Source organism: Peromyscus maniculatus, chromosome 11 (assembly GCF_049852395.1).
Source record: "Peromyscus maniculatus bairdii isolate BWxNUB_F1_BW_parent chromosome 11, HU_Pman_BW_mat_3.1, whole genome shotgun sequence".
Lineage (NCBI taxonomy): Eukaryota > Metazoa > Chordata > Mammalia > Rodentia > Cricetidae > Peromyscus > Peromyscus maniculatus.
In genome coordinates this window covers 75476611-75496038 of record NC_134862.1, presented here as the reverse complement: position 1 = coordinate 75496038, position 19428 = coordinate 75476611, and the positions used below count along the sequence as shown (strand labels likewise).

The 19428-nt window shown below is 45.5% G+C and overlaps 1 protein-coding gene across 3 annotated transcripts; it reads right to left on the bottom strand.

The window, feature by feature from the left end:
- Window positions 1–1383: 1383 nt before the first annotated feature.
- Tada1 (transcriptional adaptor 1) lies at window positions 1384–14739 on the bottom strand. 3 transcript variants are annotated; one of them, XM_006983244.4, is made up of 8 exons: window positions 14402–14739; window positions 11376–11467; window positions 11099–11164; window positions 8013–8110; window positions 6312–6521; window positions 4905–5056; window positions 3089–3251; window positions 1384–2492 (listed from the first exon to the last, which is right to left on the bottom strand). In XM_006983244.4, the coding sequence occupies exons 1-8, from the start codon at window positions 14473–14475 to the stop codon at window positions 2340–2342; spliced, it is 1008 nt and encodes a 335-aa protein (XP_006983306.2). In that variant the 5' UTR covers window positions 14476–14739; the 3' UTR covers window positions 1384–2339. The 3 variants fall into 3 exon arrangements, with proteins under 3 accessions (XP_006983306.2, XP_076404041.1, XP_076404042.1); XM_076547926.1 differs by having other exon boundaries at window positions 6312–6516; window positions 14402–14722; XM_076547927.1 differs by lacking the exon at window positions 14402–14739 and adding an exon at window positions 13875–13893 and having other exon boundaries at window positions 2194–2492; window positions 6312–6516.
- Window positions 14740–19428: the final 4689 nt, after the last annotated feature.

Here is a 19428-nt window from a genome sequence, read left to right as displayed (position 1 = left end):
TTTTAAACTAGTTCTTAAAAGTTGGAGGGGTTTCCCCAGTAAGTCATGTTTTAGCAGTGTTAGTCTTAGGAAGGACATAGCGGTGTCACAGTCATAAAAGGACATCCTAAAAGTTAAGGATGAGTCAGAATGTCCTAACAAGTTGATAAACAGAAATCGTTCCTTTTTTCATAAACTTCTCAAGTGAAAGCATCATATTCACAGGCCTTTCTTGTGTGCTGTTAGACATGGAGAAGTGTTGGGTGGACTTGGTCACAGCAGGGGATGACAGAAGTGCAGAGAGAACTACTAAGTGCTGAATCCTGGTGTGCCTAGTAAAGCAGAGCAGACCTGTTGCAGTCACCTGTGGCTAAACCCATGACTAAAAACCTTAGGGTAGAAACAGCTTGGAAGTAACTCTGAAATTACCCAGTTTCTAACAGCTTTCTTCTTCCACGTATTTTTCCTAAGTGATCCTTGGCAATATGTGTGTTTATAATTTCTTAATTATAGGAGACTGCACATAGACTCGTGACTGGCAGAGGTATCAGAAATGGAGTCGGCCTTTGGTGGGACACAAAAATTGAAATCTTGTGCAGGAACTCTTGAATATCCTAATCATTATTATGTCCCTGCCTTACCCTCAACCCCATCTCCCCACTTCAGAAAATCTCTTGATAACTGGCATGGAAGACAGACCTGAGTATAGACCTCAAAATAGTTAAAGTGATTGCTATGAATCTGGAGTTTGTGGTCCTACTAGAGAGGTGACGAAGTATAGGAATTCTCCATTGCTGGGGACACACGCACAAACACACTTCCTCTGCTACACAGAACCCATAGGAATTCTCCATTGCCAGACACACACACACACACACACACACACACCATCACTTGGGCAGCACAAGCCCTTCATATAGCAGCAGTCCAAAATAAGACCTATCACTCCAAACCCTTTCAACCCCTAAAAGTTCTTCAGTATCACCCAACACTTGAAAAAGTTTGTGCCAAGAACAGCTTAAGCTGTTTTTTTTTTTTTTTTTGTTTTGTTTTTTTAAATTTTAGGCCACACACTACTAAATGTATACCTTAACAGGACACCTTGTCACTTGCCTAGTACATTCTTTTGAAGTTTGAGCCAAGATCTCATATGGCTAGACTTTTCCTGTTTCTATGGAAGACAATATTCCTCATCTAGCTGGGCAGTGGTGGCACAAGCCTTTAATCCAGGCACTCTGGAAGCAGACAGGCAGATTGAATCTAGCCTGGTCTACAGAGTGTTTCAGGACAACAAAGGCTACATTGAAACCCTGTCTCAAAAAACCCAATATATACATTATATAAACATATATAAAAACATACATATGTAATTCCTTATCTCTTATTTGAATAAACAGACAAAGGTTTTCTCCCAAAATGTTTATTTGTTACATTTAAAATACAAAACAAAATCCACAGATCCAGATATAGGAACACACAAAAATATTCACATGTATCTACTGTTTAGGCCTATGAAAACCCATCTGTACATCTAATTTATCCATCAATACTACATGAATGAAAAGCAACATAGCTTTAAAACAAGTTGGTTACCAGTAACACTGTCAAATGTAAGTTCATAGTACCACTTGAAAGAATAAAACATTTTGTAGAAATACGAAAATTAGCAGTTTGTAAGATTTCAAGAAAACATTTCTATAGGATTAACAAGCTTGTCCATCAGCCTTTAGACACACTAATGCTAAAGCAACTGAATTACAAGAAAACACTATAAGGATAACTGCATTCTAAGAACTGGGCTAGAATATTAAATGCAAAAACAGAACCACATATCCAAGTCCTGTTCTCCGGAGTGAAAACAGTGGGTTGTCTGGGAACTTGTCTAGCTGCTACCTGGTCACTAAAGGAGATTCTGACTAACACTAGGTTATTCCACCAATATGCAGAGTCTAGTTCTTCAGGGAAAGCAGATTTGTTACTGTCAGATACAGAACATACACCATTGAACACACAGTAGTCCTGCTAATCATGGGGACTAAGCTACAACAGCATCATTATTCTAGGATGTCACCTATCTTACCAACAGACCAGAGATACTACACCTCGGTATATGCCTTACCCCTACTCAGGCACAGAACAATGCCTGCTCCTACACCTGGGGACACAGACACACAGGTCATCACCAGTCAGACACATATTAATGGCTTCACAGTAGCAACACAAAATGCACTCAATGTCACATTTCCATAGGAAAGGTTATACATACATTATACACTTCAGTTTTGAAATGTGGACTCAAAAGCATTCCATTTTCAGCAACCAATGAATTTGGTGATGGTCCCAAATCTTCTCATCCTAATTTAGCAGAGCAAAAGTCCTTCTTTCCCCGCCAGGCGCTGGCGGTGGACTTTGTCTTGTTGTAGCTCTTCGTGATTAGGGTGCCAAAGCTTCATGATGATCCTTTCAATGTTAAGGGCATACACAGTATGTGTAGGAATGACTTCCCTGTGTACCTGTGATTTTAAAATGACATGTTTTCTATTATGCTTCAGTAGACTTATTTTTCCAGCATTCAAAACTATATTTTTAAAAACATCTCATGACTTAGGTACCCTATAAACTTTAAATCAGAACATAGTGAATCCCAAGTCAGATAATAAGAAAACTAAATGGTTCTGTGGGCTGCTCAGCAGTTAAAAGATAATTGCCATGCAAGCCTGATGACATGATTCCAATTTCTGGAACTCAGATAAAGTAGAAGTAGAAGGAAAGAAATAACCCCACAAAGTTGTCCTCTGACCACACACAAGCCATGGCACATCGCACCCACATGCATACACACAATGGCAATTTAAATTTTAAAATTTAAAAAAAAAAAAAAACCCTGAAAATAATAAGGAACTATGGGATTATTTGGAGTGTGATATTTGTTTGTTTTAATGAGAGGTAGAGTATGAGAGAATTTTAAAGGAACTACAGGGTTTGGGATTTAAAAATGAGCCTACTACTGTTGACTGTAAAAACAAGTCAAAAAGTGGAAAAGCTAGTATCTTTGTAGATTCATATTAATTAATGGGTCAATAAATCTGGGTAAAGCAGGAGCCAATACCTGCAGGGCTTCAAAAAGGTCATACATGTTCACCGGAGGCAAAGCCGCAGGTAGAGTGTCCCCAGAGCATGCCAACAGGAATGCGGCCTGCTGTTCAGCATCGTCAGGGTGTGGCTGAGAAGCTGGATTCTGACTGGCACAGGGAGCAGAAAAGGCTGGAGGGCTGCAAAAGAAGAGTTTAAGGAAATACTCTCAGTACCTAGAATGGAGACCAGTGAACACCTAGAATAGAGAGGCTTGCTGGAACACACCCCATTCTGAATATCTCTAAATGAATCAGAAACCTACCACCATAAACATAAAGAGTCCATGATTTTCATTTCCAAAAGGCTCCGTGTATCTGTCAGGCTGGAAACAATGTAATGTAGCCATATTTACTCCCTCCTCCCACAATACTAATATATTTACTTAGCTCAGGATAGTGAACCAAACTGTTTCCTGCCCCTAAAGAGTTTCTAGTTTGGAAAAACCACACATACATATAAACAAAACAAAAAGCGGTGTAACTAAAGGTATATGAAATGGAAAAACTATGAAGACAAATTGTACTGAAAGCAAGCTTAAAAAATAAACACCAAGAAAAGTAGCAGCAAAATGGGAGCACAGGAAAAACGTCACCCAGACCTTGCTAACTTCCCCAAACAGGCCAAACAGGGACAAGCTGAGAAGTCGGGCGAGGCTTTCCCAGCAGTACAGACACCCACACAGTGGCCAGCAGTACACAAGGAGGTAGAGCAGAGTGGGGCAGCATCTGGGGGTTAAAGCATCAGGTGGAAGCCGCTCCGCTAGAGTAATGGCTCCCTGGGGACGGGGACAGGAGTGGAGGGCTCCAGGGCAATGCCACATCAGAGACAACTCCCCACACCCCACTACAAGGAAGCACTGTTTCCCTTTTTCCCTGGAGAAGGACTTCAATATGAAACAATCCCAAACAGGTATGTCTGAATGAGGATCGGGTAGTAACTCACCACGGATGGAAACCTAAACAGGGACCCCAATTTGAGATGACCCTCACTCGTCACAATGTCTCTATAGAGCCCTGGGATGGCCACCATCCCACCTCCTCCACACGCTGCCAGTGCCCTTACATCTGCCCCCTTCCGGTCACTTTCACCAAAGCCACCCTGCCAGCCTCCTAGTCCTCAACGGTTTCCTTGATCCCGTATGTCTCCTCTTTCCTCCCGTCCTCCACTAGCCAGATAACTGGACAGGTGAAACCCAGTCTTTATTGAAGTGCAGCCACGGCACTAGCCACGAGGAAGACCACTGCTATTTCTTTTCCAAACGGTTAAAATTAACACAAAGTTTTGTGGGGAAAGCAGAAAGGATAAAGGTAACCTGAACCAACTCATGAAAGGGTGGCTTAGAACTGAAGATGGTCTTGGGAGCCCTGAGTGGATTGAGGACATAGATCTGTACAACACGATGCCGAGAACACTCAAAAGACATGGGCGCAGGTCATGACTTTGTGCTACAGCCATGAGCATCAGATGAGGCCATGGACAACAAACATCTACCACTCTTCCTCCTCTTCCCACCATGGGCAAGCCACCTCCTCACCAGGCAGAGGCCACCATCAGGAATCGCTACCTGAGGAGCTACCCCATCCCACATCAGAAAGGGAGAAGCAATCAATCACCTCCAGTTTTAAAAAAGTACCAAAATAATTCACTCTAAAGCATGCAACTTAAGAAATAACTGTGTTGATGTCAAGTCTTGCAGAAACACAATAGCCAATTCTTTAACAGTGGCCTCTCACATAAGGTCAGTGACCAAGCAGCCAAGGACCCATGCAAGGGTACAAGAAGCCACTCACCCTTCAACCAGGTTGTTGTAAGCCACCACACTATTCTTCAGGTACGGTTGTGGGGTCACGTTACTACCAAAGGCGTATTTAAAATGGCCATCTCGTACCCGGTAAGCTTTCCTTCTCGAAACAACTGAGGTCAGGATATCTTTGAGGTGATTCTGAAAACAAAAGAAAAATAGCAAGAGATCCTCAAAAGCCAACTATAAAACTTCCATTGTCAAATGTCCTTCCATTCCAATGGTCCTGGCATTTGATGATGGAGAATGACAGAAATACTCGTGGAAAGAGCCCAAGCCAATGCAGCGGGCATGGGGGAGGGGTGGAGGAGGAGGTGGAGGAGGGGGTGGGGGAGGCGGGTGAGAGGAGGTGCTCTCTTCACCCCGCTCTGTAAAGAGGCTGTTCTCCAGGCACTGTTGCTCTTGGAAGTGGGTCTGAGTTCAGTGTGCAGTGCTGGGTCCGAGCATCACATGGGCCTCACGTGGGAGGCGAGTGCTCCACCACTCCACACGCGCTGCACTTCGTTTCCCTTAGGTTGACGCTTCTCAGAAATGATTTTCCGGTAAAGTAAGTTTTTTGTTTTTTTTTGTTTTTTTTTTTAAGGCAAATTAAGACTTTGAAATGTGACTTAAAATGAGACAAAAGTTTTAAGATCTGGTATTCACTGGTTACCAAAACCATTGCAAGAGCTTTTGTTCTCAAAAGCCCTACAAACAGAGAATTGTACATGTCTATTCAATTCTCTTCACCTTTAGAAGAGCCACGCACATTAGAACTGGTGGGGAAACATGAAAATCCAACACTCCCAGTATATGTCAGCATGGGGGAGCCAGGATCAGGCCAGGCATTTCACTTACACGAATATGACTTTCTTCTATCAAGTCACCCTTGTGCAATTTAATATGGGTTTTCATGCAGAACTCATTCAATGTTTCTAGTGCAGCTACTATCTCAGAAATGACTATGAGGAAAATGAGACCCAGAAAATCATCTATAGTTATTTGAGTACTGTCTGGCATCAGTGCAATGTATATTTTATCAAATAACTAAGTGAAATAGTGGGTCAAACAGTGTCACTGGTCAGATGCCTACCTGACACTCTTTAAATGCAGCACTACCTCAAACACAAGTGACTTGAACCACTAGAATTTCTGATTTCTGTTTTTGCTTAAAAACTGTTCCTGTGTTGACAAAACAAGAGATAAGCAGAAGTATGGATGCTGCAAGGAACCTGTCTGGAAAAACCAGTCAACCAAAGGCAAATTCTTTGGTTGTGAAGTATGAAGTATTTCTCTTAATGATGACAGATATGAAACGTGAGTGACATTCAGTTCCTTTCTGTCAATATCAGCTTTAAACACACCCAAGCTCCTAACAATCATTATCTGTCGTTAATTCTACCAGAAGCAAACCCACCTCCACAGCATAGACAACAGCAGAAACCGCTTCCTCGGTGACATTGTCCAGCCCATGCTCATAGGCAGTTACGATCATTCTCCCCTCAAGCTGACCTCGTGTGGGAAGCATCATTGTGTGTGAACAGAGTTTCAAATCCTCATCATCCTGGGGATCCTTTGCCACAAACTGCTGAGCTCCAGAGAGGGGGTTCTGAGGCTGGAATCTATGCTAAGTAAGAAAACTTCAGAATTATTCACTCCAATAGCAAATGACAAGACAAACAGAAAAAAAAATCTACCGAAAATTGGGACCTACAAATCAAGACCACCACAATTTACCAAAGGGTATTAAAATTTTCAAAGTAAAAAGTAAATCGTGGGCTGGAGAGATGGCTCGGCCATGAAAGGCTAGGCTCACAACCAAAACTACAAAAAGTAAGTCCAGCACAAATGATGATAACTTCACACCTGTTACATGGTGAGTTAAGAGGCAATGGCTGTACACACAGCAGACTGTTGTTTGGCTTTTTCAAACAGTCTTGCTATACCTAATAACCTAGACAGGCCTCAAACTCACAATACACCTGCCTCAGACTCCCAAAAGCTGGGATTACAGCTGGGTGCCTACAGCCATTTATTATATTCAATTAATACCTTAGTGCTCACAAAATGTGTGGCCTAATGCTAAAAATAACAATCGGGAGAGACTACATAGAAAAGTCACAGAAGTTTAATTGTAAGCAGATTCTGAAAGTATAGACATATAATTAATGCTTCAGTTAGGATTTACAAAGCCTAACTAATCAAATGATAGTTCTGACAAGTATTTGAGCTAATGCTATAGGACAGAAGCAGCTCTTTATTGTGACTGTTTGCTTACATTCCTAACACACAGCCTTTGTTCAATTTGTAAACAATTCAGCATTCCTATGAAATCTATATACCCTACCATCACTGGAGTTGTTCCTGGTACCTTTGAATTTGCAGTGGAGACAGTCTCCATGTATGTATTTTAAAATAATACTGGCATTTTTCCATTTCCTAAGTATAAAGCTGTCCCATACCCAACATATTTCAAACCAGGTATGTCTTAGAGACAGTGAAGAACCCCCAGGTTGAGTAATGTTATTGACACAGAGCATAGAACAGGCAAGCCTAGGATGACAAACCTTAGGAAACATCTCTTCCTACCTGAAAACATATATTCCAACAGGTTTACAAGTTTATAACCATATGCTTCATCGTCTCCATACTGATCTCTAAAGGCTCAGAGCACAGCCTTTATCAACAGAAGCCTACCAGAGGCTCCAGGCTGACCCCTGACCGGGAGAGAACACAAGCCCAGCTTCCAATCATTGGGGACTCTGAAGTGCTAATCACAACACGTCCATGCAAACGCTGACAAGAATACATTGGAAGATGTATTTACAATCTCCCAGTACTTTTTCTTCCTAAATCATGTTTTTCAACTCTGCTGGTGATACTTAAAATCACAGCTACTTAACCACATATGGTGGCACATGCCTTTAGTCCCAGCATTTGGGAGGCAGAGGCAGGCAGATCTCTGAGTTCACAGCCAGCCTGGTCTATAAAGCAAGTTCAAGGACAGCCAGGGCTACACACAGAAGCCTTCTCTTAACACTCCCCACCTCAAAAAAATTACAGCTACTTTATCACACTAGTACCCCATAGTTGCTAGCTCTATTGAAGAATTACTTACATCAAATTTCTGACGAACAGAAGACAGCTTTTTCTTGCCCTTGGGTTTTCCAGGCTTGGCTGCAGAGCCCCCCGTCCAGGGCAAAGATCCAGCACCTTCTACAAGACAGAAAAACAACAGCCCAGTGAAAAAGACAATAACCTGAGTGGAAAATGACAACAGCTATTGTTTTTTTTTCATTTGGGGATTAAAAGCATGGACTAGTCAGGTAATGAAATTTAAATAATGAAACTCAAATCTGAATCTTCTCTACTCTGTAAACGAAATTATAACTCTCAGCAGGGCGGTGGTGGCACATGCCTTTAATCCCAGCACTCAGGAGGCAGAGCCAGGAGGAGCTCTGTGAGTTCAAGGCCAGCATGGGCTACAGAGTGATCCAGGACAGGCACCAAAACTACAAAGAGAAACCCTGTCTTGGGAAAAAAAAAAAAAAAAAAAAAAAAAAGAAGAAGAAGAAGAAGAAGAAGAAGAAGAAGAAGAAGAAGAAGAAGAAGAAGAAGAAGAAGAAGAAGAAGAAGAAGAAGAAGAAGAAGAAGAAAGAAATTATTGCTCTCAAATCATTGCTTTTCTAATTATAACTAAAATTATTTTTTTTGAGGAAAGCAAACTTTTTACTTTTTCCTTTAATATGTTCAAGCATGTGTGTGTGTGTTTGGGTTTGGGTGTTTTGTGTGCACTCGAGTCCAGAGGTGAATGTCCAGTATTTTCCTCAGTCAATTCTCCACCTTATTTTTACGGCAGGGTCTCTCACTGAACCTAGAGCTGGATGCCGGCTGAACCAGCTGGCCAGCAAGCTCCTCTCTTCTTTGCCTTCCCAATGGAGATGATGGGCAGAGGATTACAGGCAGATGCTGCCAGGCCTGGCTTTGACATGGACCGCAGAGGACCAAGTTCAGGTCTTTCTGCTTCCATCTCCCCAGCCCCATATTTTTAGTTAATGTTTTTAGGGGGAGTTGTAGCCCAGGTGGTGAACTGGACACATGTATGTATCTCTTTTTCAAAACCTGGCTAAAAGTAAAAGTAAAGGAAGGCAACTCACAAAATAGTAATTTCAAAGAAGTACTCCTCCAAAACAGTTTTTAAAGTTTTTTTAAATATGTACTTCTGTGTGTATGTGTGACAGGGTGGAGGGAAGGGGAGGTAATGTGTACATGATTATAGGTGCCTGAGGAGGCTGGGGGCTTTCGATTCCCTGGAACTGGTGTTACAGGAAGCTGTAAGCCATCTGGCCATCTGACATGGGTGCTGGGAACCAAACTTGGGTCCTCTTCAAGAGCATTATGTGTTTTTATCTGACAAGCCATTTCTCCAGCCCCACCACCAAAATCATCTTAAAAGAAAAAATAATACTCATAATTGTAGTAACAGGTTACACCAAGGTTTGTTTCTTGTTTTTTCAAGACAGGGTTTCTCTATATAGTTTTGGTGCCTATCCTGGATCTTGCTCTATAGACCAGGCTGGCCTCGAACTCACAGAGATCTGCCTGGCTCTGCCTCCCGAGTGCTGGGATTAAAGGCGTGCGCCACTGCCGCCCGGCCATGTTTTTAAGGTTTATTTATTCTTAATTTTATGAGTATGAGTGCTTGCCCGCATGTTCATATGTGTCTCACAAATATGCCCGATGCCCTCAGAGCCCAGGAGAGGGCATCAGATCCCCTGAAACTGTAGTGACAGATGACTGTGAGCTGCCATGTGTGGGTATTGGGAACTGAACTGGTCCTCTGCAAGAGCACCCAGTGCACTTAACCACTGAGCCATCTCCCCAGCCTCAGATGTAACCATTTAACGGGTTAAGAGTCTTTGTTTTGTTCTGTTTTGGTGTTGGGGGGTGGTTAGTAATGCCCTGGGTAGGAGAATAACCTGGGTCCTACAGTTAAGTGATTCCCTAAAGAAACCTACTCCTGCAATTCAAACTGGACCCTAGGTGCTGCCCCCGCCAGCAGAAGGGCTGACTGTAGGGACCTGAGGAAGCAGAACAGACAGAGAACTCAGGAGCAAGCTGCTGTGGAGACGGCAAATGGAGCAAGGGCACCCAGCGAGGAAGATGACCCAGAGAAAGACGTTCCCGCAGCACTGAAGACCGCTTCTGAGCCAAGGCTACCATTTAAGTAGACTGGCCGTGGGCAAATTTGTAAGTTTTTGTTTTGTTCTGATGTCTGTTTTCGTATCTATTAAAGAGGCTAACAGCCAGGCGGTGGTGGCGCACGCCTTCAATCCCAGCACTCGGGAGGCAGAGCCAGGCGGATCTCTGTGAGTTCGAGGCCAGCCTGGTCTCCAAAGCGAGTTCCAGGAAAGGCGCAAAGCTACACAGAGAAACCCTGTCTCAAAAAAACAAAAAAACAAAAAAAGGCTAACAACACCCTGAAGTTTGGCTGTTTAGATTAAGTTACCTAACATGCCAAACTCAATAAATAATATTAATTTAGGATATCCAGAATCATCAAAAAAAAAAAGTTGACAATCTACAGAGGCAGGAAGTGCCCCTGAACCTCAGTTTTTAACAAGGTCCCAGACAGCTTTCTCACAAGGGAAGTTTTCAAAGCACTCACTTAACCTTTGCCTTACTAAAACTGGCTGAAGGACAAGTGTATAAACAAGTGATGTGCTCTTTAGCACCCACAAGTTCTACCTAACCGGTCACACTCAGTCCTCGCCAGCCTTCCTACTGATGACTTGCCGAGGTGAGCTCTTCCCTCCCAGAGCTGTTCTGCGGAAGCCCAGCAGAAGCCCAGGTTTCTACAGATTTCATCCCCAGCCTCCGGAAGGTCCCCTCCTGCTGCCCATGCTCCTCCTCCCTGCCTTCATCTTCTGAAGCCTGACTCCACCCTCTCGTTACCTCACCTATAATGCAGCAAGCTGAGTGGGGAGCAAAAGGACTAAATATGAGGAAATCATTGGTTAAGGGTGCGCGCATGTGCACGTGTGTACAGTAACTGTCACCTACATAACTTTTTTTTTTTTGGTTCTGGGTAATTCAGAGACCATTTCCTTTGCAAACCTGAGCAGCGTCTGACAAGGAGGCCAAGTCCCAATGCTGCCCTGCTTTGCCAAGTGATCCACACTGGAAACATTCCCACTCCCTTACCTGGTGTAGAAACCAAAATCTGACAACGTGTGAGGATGGCCAGGAGGAAATCGTTGTGAGAATGAACTGAAAAAAGGAAGGTTGTCACAAGTGAGACAGTATTTTCAACACAAGGAAAACATTGGCCTAGCTTGTGAATACTTTAAATGTTCCCCCTCTCTCTCCCATTCTTTACAGTTAACTTTTTAAACCAATATTAAGATTATGTGATGATCCACCATCAAAACCAGAAGTCCTTATTGTAAACCTGGGGAAACTTGGAGAAATGAAGACCTACCATTGTCCTGTGTGAGGAGTCTGTGGGCTTCTAGATCGAACTCTTCTTTGCTGATCTTCTGCTTGAACCACAGCTTTAAGTTGGCCCAGTATCTGCAGAAGGAAAGACTATTATTAAAAACCGCACACTTCTGCCTCTGCCCCCGGGTTCACTCGAGCTGTCCAAACCCCCAGGGAAGAAAAGTTTATAAACCCCAGTGTCAGTGGCTGAGCTGTGGGAAGCCTCCCAGAGTTCCTCGGGGAAGACCCAGTATCTTGGCACGTAGCTTGTCTGTCTAGTCAGCACTGTAGAAGGGGGCAGACAGTCCAGACTCCTGCAGAGAGGCCGCAGAAGTCTCAGAAGGACCCCACCCCCCTTCTTGGACATGCTGGCCTTGGATTTACAACCTCCAGAGCTGTGAGAAAATCAATCTCTGTGGTTTAGGCAACAAGCTGGCAGCATTTTGTCACAGCAGGCCTAGCAAATGAACACACCCAAGAGGCAGAAGACCAACAAACATCCTTTCTCCCTAAAGGAGGCTGGTGTGGACTCAGGGCTGACTCCAAACAGGCCCAGCTGCGCCTTTCCCTTCTCATGGTCATCTCTTTAGAGGCTGCCCTCCAGAACCCTACATGGGGTCTTCGTTCCTAACTGCACTTTTCCAGGGAGGAGAGTGGTCACCGGTGCTCTTTATTACTCTGGGTGCCATGCTCCCCTTCAGATAAGCTCAAGTTCTAATCTAATCGGCAGACAAACTGAGTTCCTAACACCACCAAAAAGAAAATGTTCCTGGATATGAGAAACAGGAAGTCCTTGGTTTAACATTTGGACTGCTGGATAAATAGTAAACAGTTCACCTCCATGCACTCTGTATAAGCTTCATTTACCCACTACCAAGGACCACATTTAAACAATGGTCACACATTTAAATGGTCACACCGTTCAGTGCAAAGCAAACTGCTTAGGAGGAAATATAAGAGACAAGCTTTTAAAACAAGCTTAACCAAGAAGCCGGTTTTTAAAAATGAACAAAGACTGGAGACAGAAATGTAGAACAATCCCATACAATCCCATACCTCATCATGAACTGTATCCCTGGCACAAAGACCTGTGGATTTCACATTACAAAGCAATACAATTTAGATTCAGCACCCATATTTGACTAACAGCACGTGGAGAGCTGGTCTTTACAAATGGAACAGGGGAAAGCTGCTAACTTCAAAACTATTTCTGTCGGCCCTGAATTTACCGTGTGACTGATGCATGTGTGATTCTGGAAGGTACAGTAGCTAGCCAGAGTGAAAGGCAATCATATACACAAGCCATGTCCTTCAAATTAAGCACCATGTAAGACCATTCACTTGCAAAATCCTGTGAGCACTGTGTATGGCTAAGAGACAATCCCCCTGGTGTGCTTTTTAAATGTGAGTTTTACCACTCAGCATTACAAAAGCATAAAGCCGTTCTAATGAAGGCCAAAAAAACCTGTCATTTTTACCTATTAAAATATTTTTTTAATTTAATTTCCTCCTTGCATCTCAGAGAGTCCTTCTGTGATACAATTTGGCTGCCCATGGAGCTTGGTGTGAAGGTTTTGAGGCAGGATGAGCAGACTGAAAACATGAAAAGGAAAAAGAGCCCCTCACCCCAGCCAGCTGAAATCAAAAATTCCAACACAACAATATCTGCCTTAAGACCTCTTTCTCCCTTCCAGGCTGAAAACCTGCAATTCTCTAGGCATCCCAACAGAAACCCCTTGTGCAACTTTGTTTTTTTTTGTTTTGTTTTTTTGTTTTTCGAGACAGGGTTTCTCTGTGTAGCTTTGCGCCTTTTCCTGGAACTCACTTGGTAGCCCAGGCTGGCCTCGGACTCACAGAGATCCGCCTGGCTCTGCCTCCCGAGTGCTGGGATTAAAGGCGTGCGCCACCACCGCCCGGCTTCCCCTTGTGCAACTTTAATGGCTCCTGGTTTTTTACTTTATCAGATATAAGCCTGTCCAACTCACCAGCCAAGAGAAAGAAAATTGTAACAAAAAAAGAAAAAGACAACCGCCAAAATGCATATGCTAAGACACTTAGCTGTGACTCTCCCTTGAGAAGCCTACACCCACACCATATCCTTTCCCTGAGCATCTCCTTTAACTCTGGTGCTTACAATCTACAAGTAATAATAATGATTTTTTTAAAGCCTTCTACTAAAGCGGGGCTCTGGTGAGAAGCCCGCGCCCACGCTCTTGAGTGCGCTTCCTTAAGAGCCTTTCTATTAACAGACGCCAGCTCTGCTTCACGCCTGCTCTAGACAATTTTCTGCATCAACGCCCGGTTTGCCGGAGTTGAGGTTCCCCAAAGGACGGAGGCACTTCCTCGGGCTGCGGCAGGCTGCAGCTTACGGAGCTGTCACTCGGTTCCAGTCACCGCTGACAGTCTGGCTGGGCGCCCGGGGGTCCTTTACAACCCGTGCGCAGCATCACACACAGCTTTGGTCCCATCCTTGGCCGCTGGCTTTTGGGGAACAACTAACCTCTCTGGGGTCGGTGTCCTGTCTATCAGATGGGAGTCGTAACCGTGCAGATCGCACACCGGTTTGCAGGACTAGATACTACGTTTCGAGAGCTGGGAAAGGCGTCCTACAGCCGGCTAGGCTGCCGTCCCTGGGGATGCTGAGGTGCTGGGTGACCGACTGCAACTGGGGTCTGTCCCGAACCCGCTTTCAAAGCGCTTCTCAACGCGCCCCGCTGGCCCCGGAGCACCGCAGGCTTCCGCCTCCAGGAAGCCCTCCCGACTCCCCCGGCCCGGCGCGCCCCGGCGCACCCCAGCCCCGCCGGCTCCCCGGGGTCCAGGGCGCAGCTCCCGCCCCACGCGGGCATCCCCCGGTCTCCGGGGCACCCGGGAGGCGGTCCTCCAGCGCCTCGAGTCCCGGCCGGGTGCCGCGGCAGCCGCAAGGCGCCTCAGGCCTCCGGGAGGTGAGGGAGTCCAGGGACTACGGCAGCCCCGGGCCAGGAGCACGCCCCACGCACAGGCCCCGAGGCCGGCCCCAGAGGCTCTTACTGTTTCACGTTGTCCCCCAGCGCCTCGCTCAAGTTCTTCTTGGCCGCCTCCAGCTCGCTCACAAAGGTCGCCATTGCAGCGCGCGGCTCTCTCGCCCGACCGCAGACCGCGCGGCCACAGCGACCAGCAACCGTAAGATCAACCCGGCGGCGGAAGGCCTGCGCTCGGGACTCGGCCGGCTCGGCTCGGCTCGGCTGGTCGGCCCCGCCCCCTGCCGCTCGGGGGAGACGCTGCGTTTGTTTGGTTCTCGGCCCCGCCCGTCTTGCAGTGTCGGGCGAGCACCGGGTCCAGACTCCGTTCGCTGACTTACCCCGCCTCCTCGGGTCACGTGACCCGCTTCCCCTCGTAGGCGCGTGCCCGACCTGCACCCGCCCGTCCGCCCGCGGCGTCTCCGTCCCCGTCCCGAGCGCGGCCTTGGCCGCCAGACCCCGCCCCGACGGACAGGTCGGCGCGGGATTCCCACGCCTTCCTTCCCGAAGCCAGCGCTCCCGTCGCGGAGTGCGTGCACTGCCCGGTGGATCCTCCCGTCCTCGTTTTCTCCTTCTGCCGAGCGCCCGGCACCTATTGCAGGGTTTAGTTGGTGGATCTCGTTTTCTGCCACCCGCCACGCAGACGCTAAGTTCCCCGAAGGCAGGCTCTCTGTGGTTCCAGTCCTGGACGTCCAACATGTGCTGCCCAAATGAAAAGCAATGCCCAAACAGGAAACCCAAAGCTCCTAGCGGGGGGTGAGAGGCGGGGACAGGGGTACCCCTGGAATCTCAGTGGCCGGCTGGCCTGGCCTACAGAGGGAAAATGCAAAGACAGCCTTTTTCCAAATCAAGGTCAAGTGGAAGGACCCACACACTCTAGCTTGATCTCTGACCTCCCTGTGCATGCTCAAATTCACACAAGAATACACACACACATCAGATACACGAAAACCATAGCTATGTTCATTTTTCAACTTTTTAAAATCTACTGTAAATTCTTGTATTATTTTTTGCCTTTTGTTTTCTTGAGACAGGGTCTCTCTGTGTATTCCTGGCTGTACTAGAACTCTCTATATAGACCACGCTATTACTTTGCCTTAACTTTTAGTGACAGCATATTTTTTAAGATTTTATTTTTGCCGGGCGGTGGTGGCGCACGCCTTCAATCCCAGCACTCGGGAGGCAGAGGCAGGCGGATCTCTGTGAGTTCGAGGCCAGCCTGGGCTACAGAGTGAGTTCCAGGAAAGGCGCAAAGCTACACAGAGAAACTCTGTCTCGAAAAACCAAAAAAAAAAAAAAAAAAGAAGAAGATTTTATTTTTATGTGCATGTCTTTGTGAGCGTGAGCGTGTGTCCCACGTAGGTGCGAGTTCCCCCCTGAGGCCAGAGGAGGGATCTGGAACTGGGTGCTAGGGCAGTGCTCTGGTCCTCTGGAAGAGCAACAAGTGCTCTTGACCCCTGAGCCGTCTCTGCAGCCTGGTAATAACACAAGGTGTATGCAATGACTTGTTTCCTGATTATTAAACTATTTTTTTCTGTATTAGAAGCAATGCTGTGAGAAGCATCTTTATGCAGAGTCTCCTCATTTGGAATTACGACTTAGGACAGAATCCCATAAAAGAATCATGGGTCCAAAGGATGAGAATATTTATGAATGTCCTGTTTCTATGGTCAAGTGCCTTTCAAAATTTAAAACAATCCTACCGATAATCAAAAGTAAGTCCCAATTTAAACCCACCGGCCTTTCATGTGCTTGCAGAGTTGGTTGGGCTGCCCACTTTTCTTCAGGTGCATTAAATGGCGTCTGCCATGCACCTGCTGCTGCCGCTCATCCCCTTTCATTAGTGTGGGTGTGTCCTATTGGAGGCAGGTAATACTACTCTTACATATTGCCTATTTCCTGCAGTTTATTTCCATAGGCCAATACAGTACAAAGGGAAATTCCCACCAAAGTTTACAGTTATTTTTATTGATTTATTTATTTACATGTGTATATGTGTAGGGATTTGAGGGCCACCGCCCATGTGTGAGATCAAAGGACAGCATGCGGGACTCAGTTCTGCCCTCCTACGGTGTACGTTCCAGCAGCTGAACTCGAGTGATCAGGCTTGGTGCCAAGCACTTTTACCCACCGAACCATTTCACGGCCTGATTTCTGTAGCTGTTTTACTCACACATTCATACAAACTTGGCCTCTGCTTATTTCTCAGTGTTCGGCATTTTGTACAGCCCCGTTTTGTTCGGGGTTGGGTTTAGCGGTTGTTTTTGTTTTGTTAGAACACAACATGAAATCAACTCTTACTAACAAAGTTTTTAAGTGTGTGCACAACAGTGCGCAGCAGACCTCCAGAGTCTATTCAGCGTGCTGGACTGAAACTGTGATTACTAACTGCCCATTTCTCCTTCACCCGGTCCCTGCTAACCTCTGGCTCTATGAATTTGATTATTTTAAAAACCTCCTATGAATGGAATTGTGACTTGTCTTTTTTTGTGATTGTGACTTTATTTCACATAGTTCGCACTCAAGATTCAACTGTGTAGATTCACAGATTGTAGAATGTCCTGCCTTTTCAAGACTAAGTAGTATTTTGATATATATGTACATACCGTGTTCATCTGTCAATGAACGCTTAGGCTAGGCCACATCCTAACTATTGTAACTATTGCAAGTAGTGACTTTTAGGCTAGGTTACATCCTAACTATTATAAAGAGTGTTATCTCTCCCTGAGCTCTATATTACATCAGTTATTTTGGATAAATGCCCAGAAGTCAGATCCTTTGACCACATGCTGTTTCTATATTTAAGTTTTTGTGGAATCTCCAGCTTCCCAAGTGGCTACATCATTTTTGCATTCTCACCCCAAGACTGGGATTCCGGTTTCTCCACATCCTCACTGACACTTGCCTTGTGTTTGATGTCCATGGCCTTGTGAGCTGGTCCAGCTGTGGAGCCTGTCAATTATTCTTTCTCCAAGAAAGGCTGCTTGGTTTCCTTAGGATGCTTTAGAAACCGCTTGCCCTTTACAGTGCCTGGTACAGGAGAAACACCAACTTCTCCATTTCACTAACAGTTTAGTGAATCTCACTGGCCATCTTCTCTACACGTTGTCACTAAGTGTGTGGGTTGTTTCCATTTCAGACATCAGCAGCTCTGCTCCCCAGGAGGGACCCTGACCAATCAGTAATGATATTTTATTTCCTTGTCAAATTTGCTGTGCTGTTAGCTCTCATTTGAAAGACTTACGGGGTATAATGCAGCACATGGTACATGCACATGTAAACTAAACATGGTGTCTATACATAAGATTACATGGTGGTATTTAGTGGCTCATACTCAATACAAATGCCTGGTAAAAATCACAATGCCTTAGAGGATTCTGTATAATGTTCTTCTGCATATGACTGTATCAAACAATAGATTCTAATATAGTTTAAAGTTATAGACGGGTTATATTGGGCCCTAGTTAAGTTTTTGGTTTAAAACAAGTTGAGAGACATACCAGCACTACAGAAAGAGGTCAGAGGCAGGGGTTTGTTTTGTTTTTGTCTGGTTTTTTGTTTGGGTTTGCATCATGGACCTTGTTGGCAGTCTGGTGATGTCTTTGAAGTCATTCTAAGAATACTGTTTTTAAATGCCTACATCCATATGTTTACGCTTAACACGGTTTTACTGAAACACAGTTCTACCCACAGACCCTTTAGAAACTGTGTACCCTATAAAGCTTTCAGACACTTGTCTTGTTTCTGCTTATGCTGCTTGCCAGAATCCCATGTGGCTTAGATCCTGGAACCCTGGCTAGGAGCGGGGAGGGGATGAGGAAAGGACAGGCACACATCCAGAAAAGCCTGGGTCAGGTTGGGTTCTCATACTTTTGAAGACCAGAAGTCCATAATCAAGATGCTCATAAATCTGGTTTCTGTGATTGCTCTTTCCCTCGCTTGTAGATTTATCTTCTCTCTGTGTCCTAGCCTTTCCCCGGGGAGTTCTCAACATGAGAGAAAAACAGGAGGCTGGTGGTTATTCTTGCAAGGACACTTGCTGGTTGGCCTTTGTCAACTGACAACAAACCTAGACGTATCTGGGAAGAGGGGGAACCTTCATTGAGAAAATGTCTCCATCCGATTGCCTGGACAAAGTATAGGGCATTTTCTGATTAATGGTTGATGTAGGAGGGAGGTCTCAACCCACTGTGGGCAGTGCCACTCCTGGGCAGGTGGTTCTGGGTGGTTAAGAAAGTGGACTGAGCAAGCCAGGAGGAGCAAGCCAGGAAGCAGCATTCCTGCATGGCTCCTGCTTCATTTCCTGTAGGGGACACAGGGGTGTGGTGATGTTTTATTTGTACTGAAATGTTATTTTAATTTTATGTTAATAAATAAAGTTGCCCTGGGGTCAGAGCTATTAGAGCCATAGTAAGAGCGTGGTGGTTAGAAGAGCTAGGTAGATTTCTGTGTGTTCAGGGATACAGCCAGTATTGGAGACATACGCCTTTAAGACCTGGAGGGCGGTACTTACAGGCAGTGATGAGGCAGTCATGTGGTTGGGTTTACAACCAATGAGAAGGCAGAACAGAAAGATTATTTAAACAGAGACACAGGAAGTACCTCCCTCTCTCGGGGAAGCTAGGAGCACTGCAGGAGGTAAGATTTTATCTCTGAGCTCTGACCTCTCGGCTTTCTCTTTTACATTGGCTCTGTGTTTCTTATTTTAAAAAGACGATTGGTTACATCTACATCTGGCGCCCAACGTGACAAGAATCCATTAAAAACTGCTTGGGGCCGGCTCCCGAGCCGGAACAGCCGGCTCCCTAGCCCTGGCCCAGGTCTGCTTGGGCTCAGGCTGGACTGTGAGCTGCTTGCTTAAAGCCAGTGCTACAAACAGCTCAGGCCTGCCCTGCTAAACAGGGCCCCTGCCTGTAAAGCCAAGCCTTGACTCGGCTCAAGAAGGAACAAGTGGCTGGCTTTAAGCTTTAGCCAGCTACCCCTTCGCTTTCACTTTCACTTTCACTTTCGCTTTCGCTTTCGCTTTCGCTTTCGCTTTTGCTTTCTCTCTGTCTCTCT

What these genes read in the sequence shown, in the direction of transcription:
- Tada1 (XM_006983244.4), bottom strand. Translation starts at nt 14,475, where the DNA reads ATGGCGACCTTTGTGAGCGAGCTGGAGGCGGCCAAGAAGAACTTGAGC. An exon ending in GATTTTGGTTTCTACACCAG is followed by an intron (nt 8,111 to 11,098) that starts GTAAGGGAGTGG and finishes TCTGTCTTGTAG; the next exon opens with AAGGTGCTGGATCTTTGCCC. An exon ending in CTGTTCGTCAGAAATTTGAT is followed by an intron (nt 6,522 to 8,012) that starts GTAAGTAATTCT and finishes TTTCTTACTTAG; the next exon opens with CATAGATTCCAGCCTCAGAA.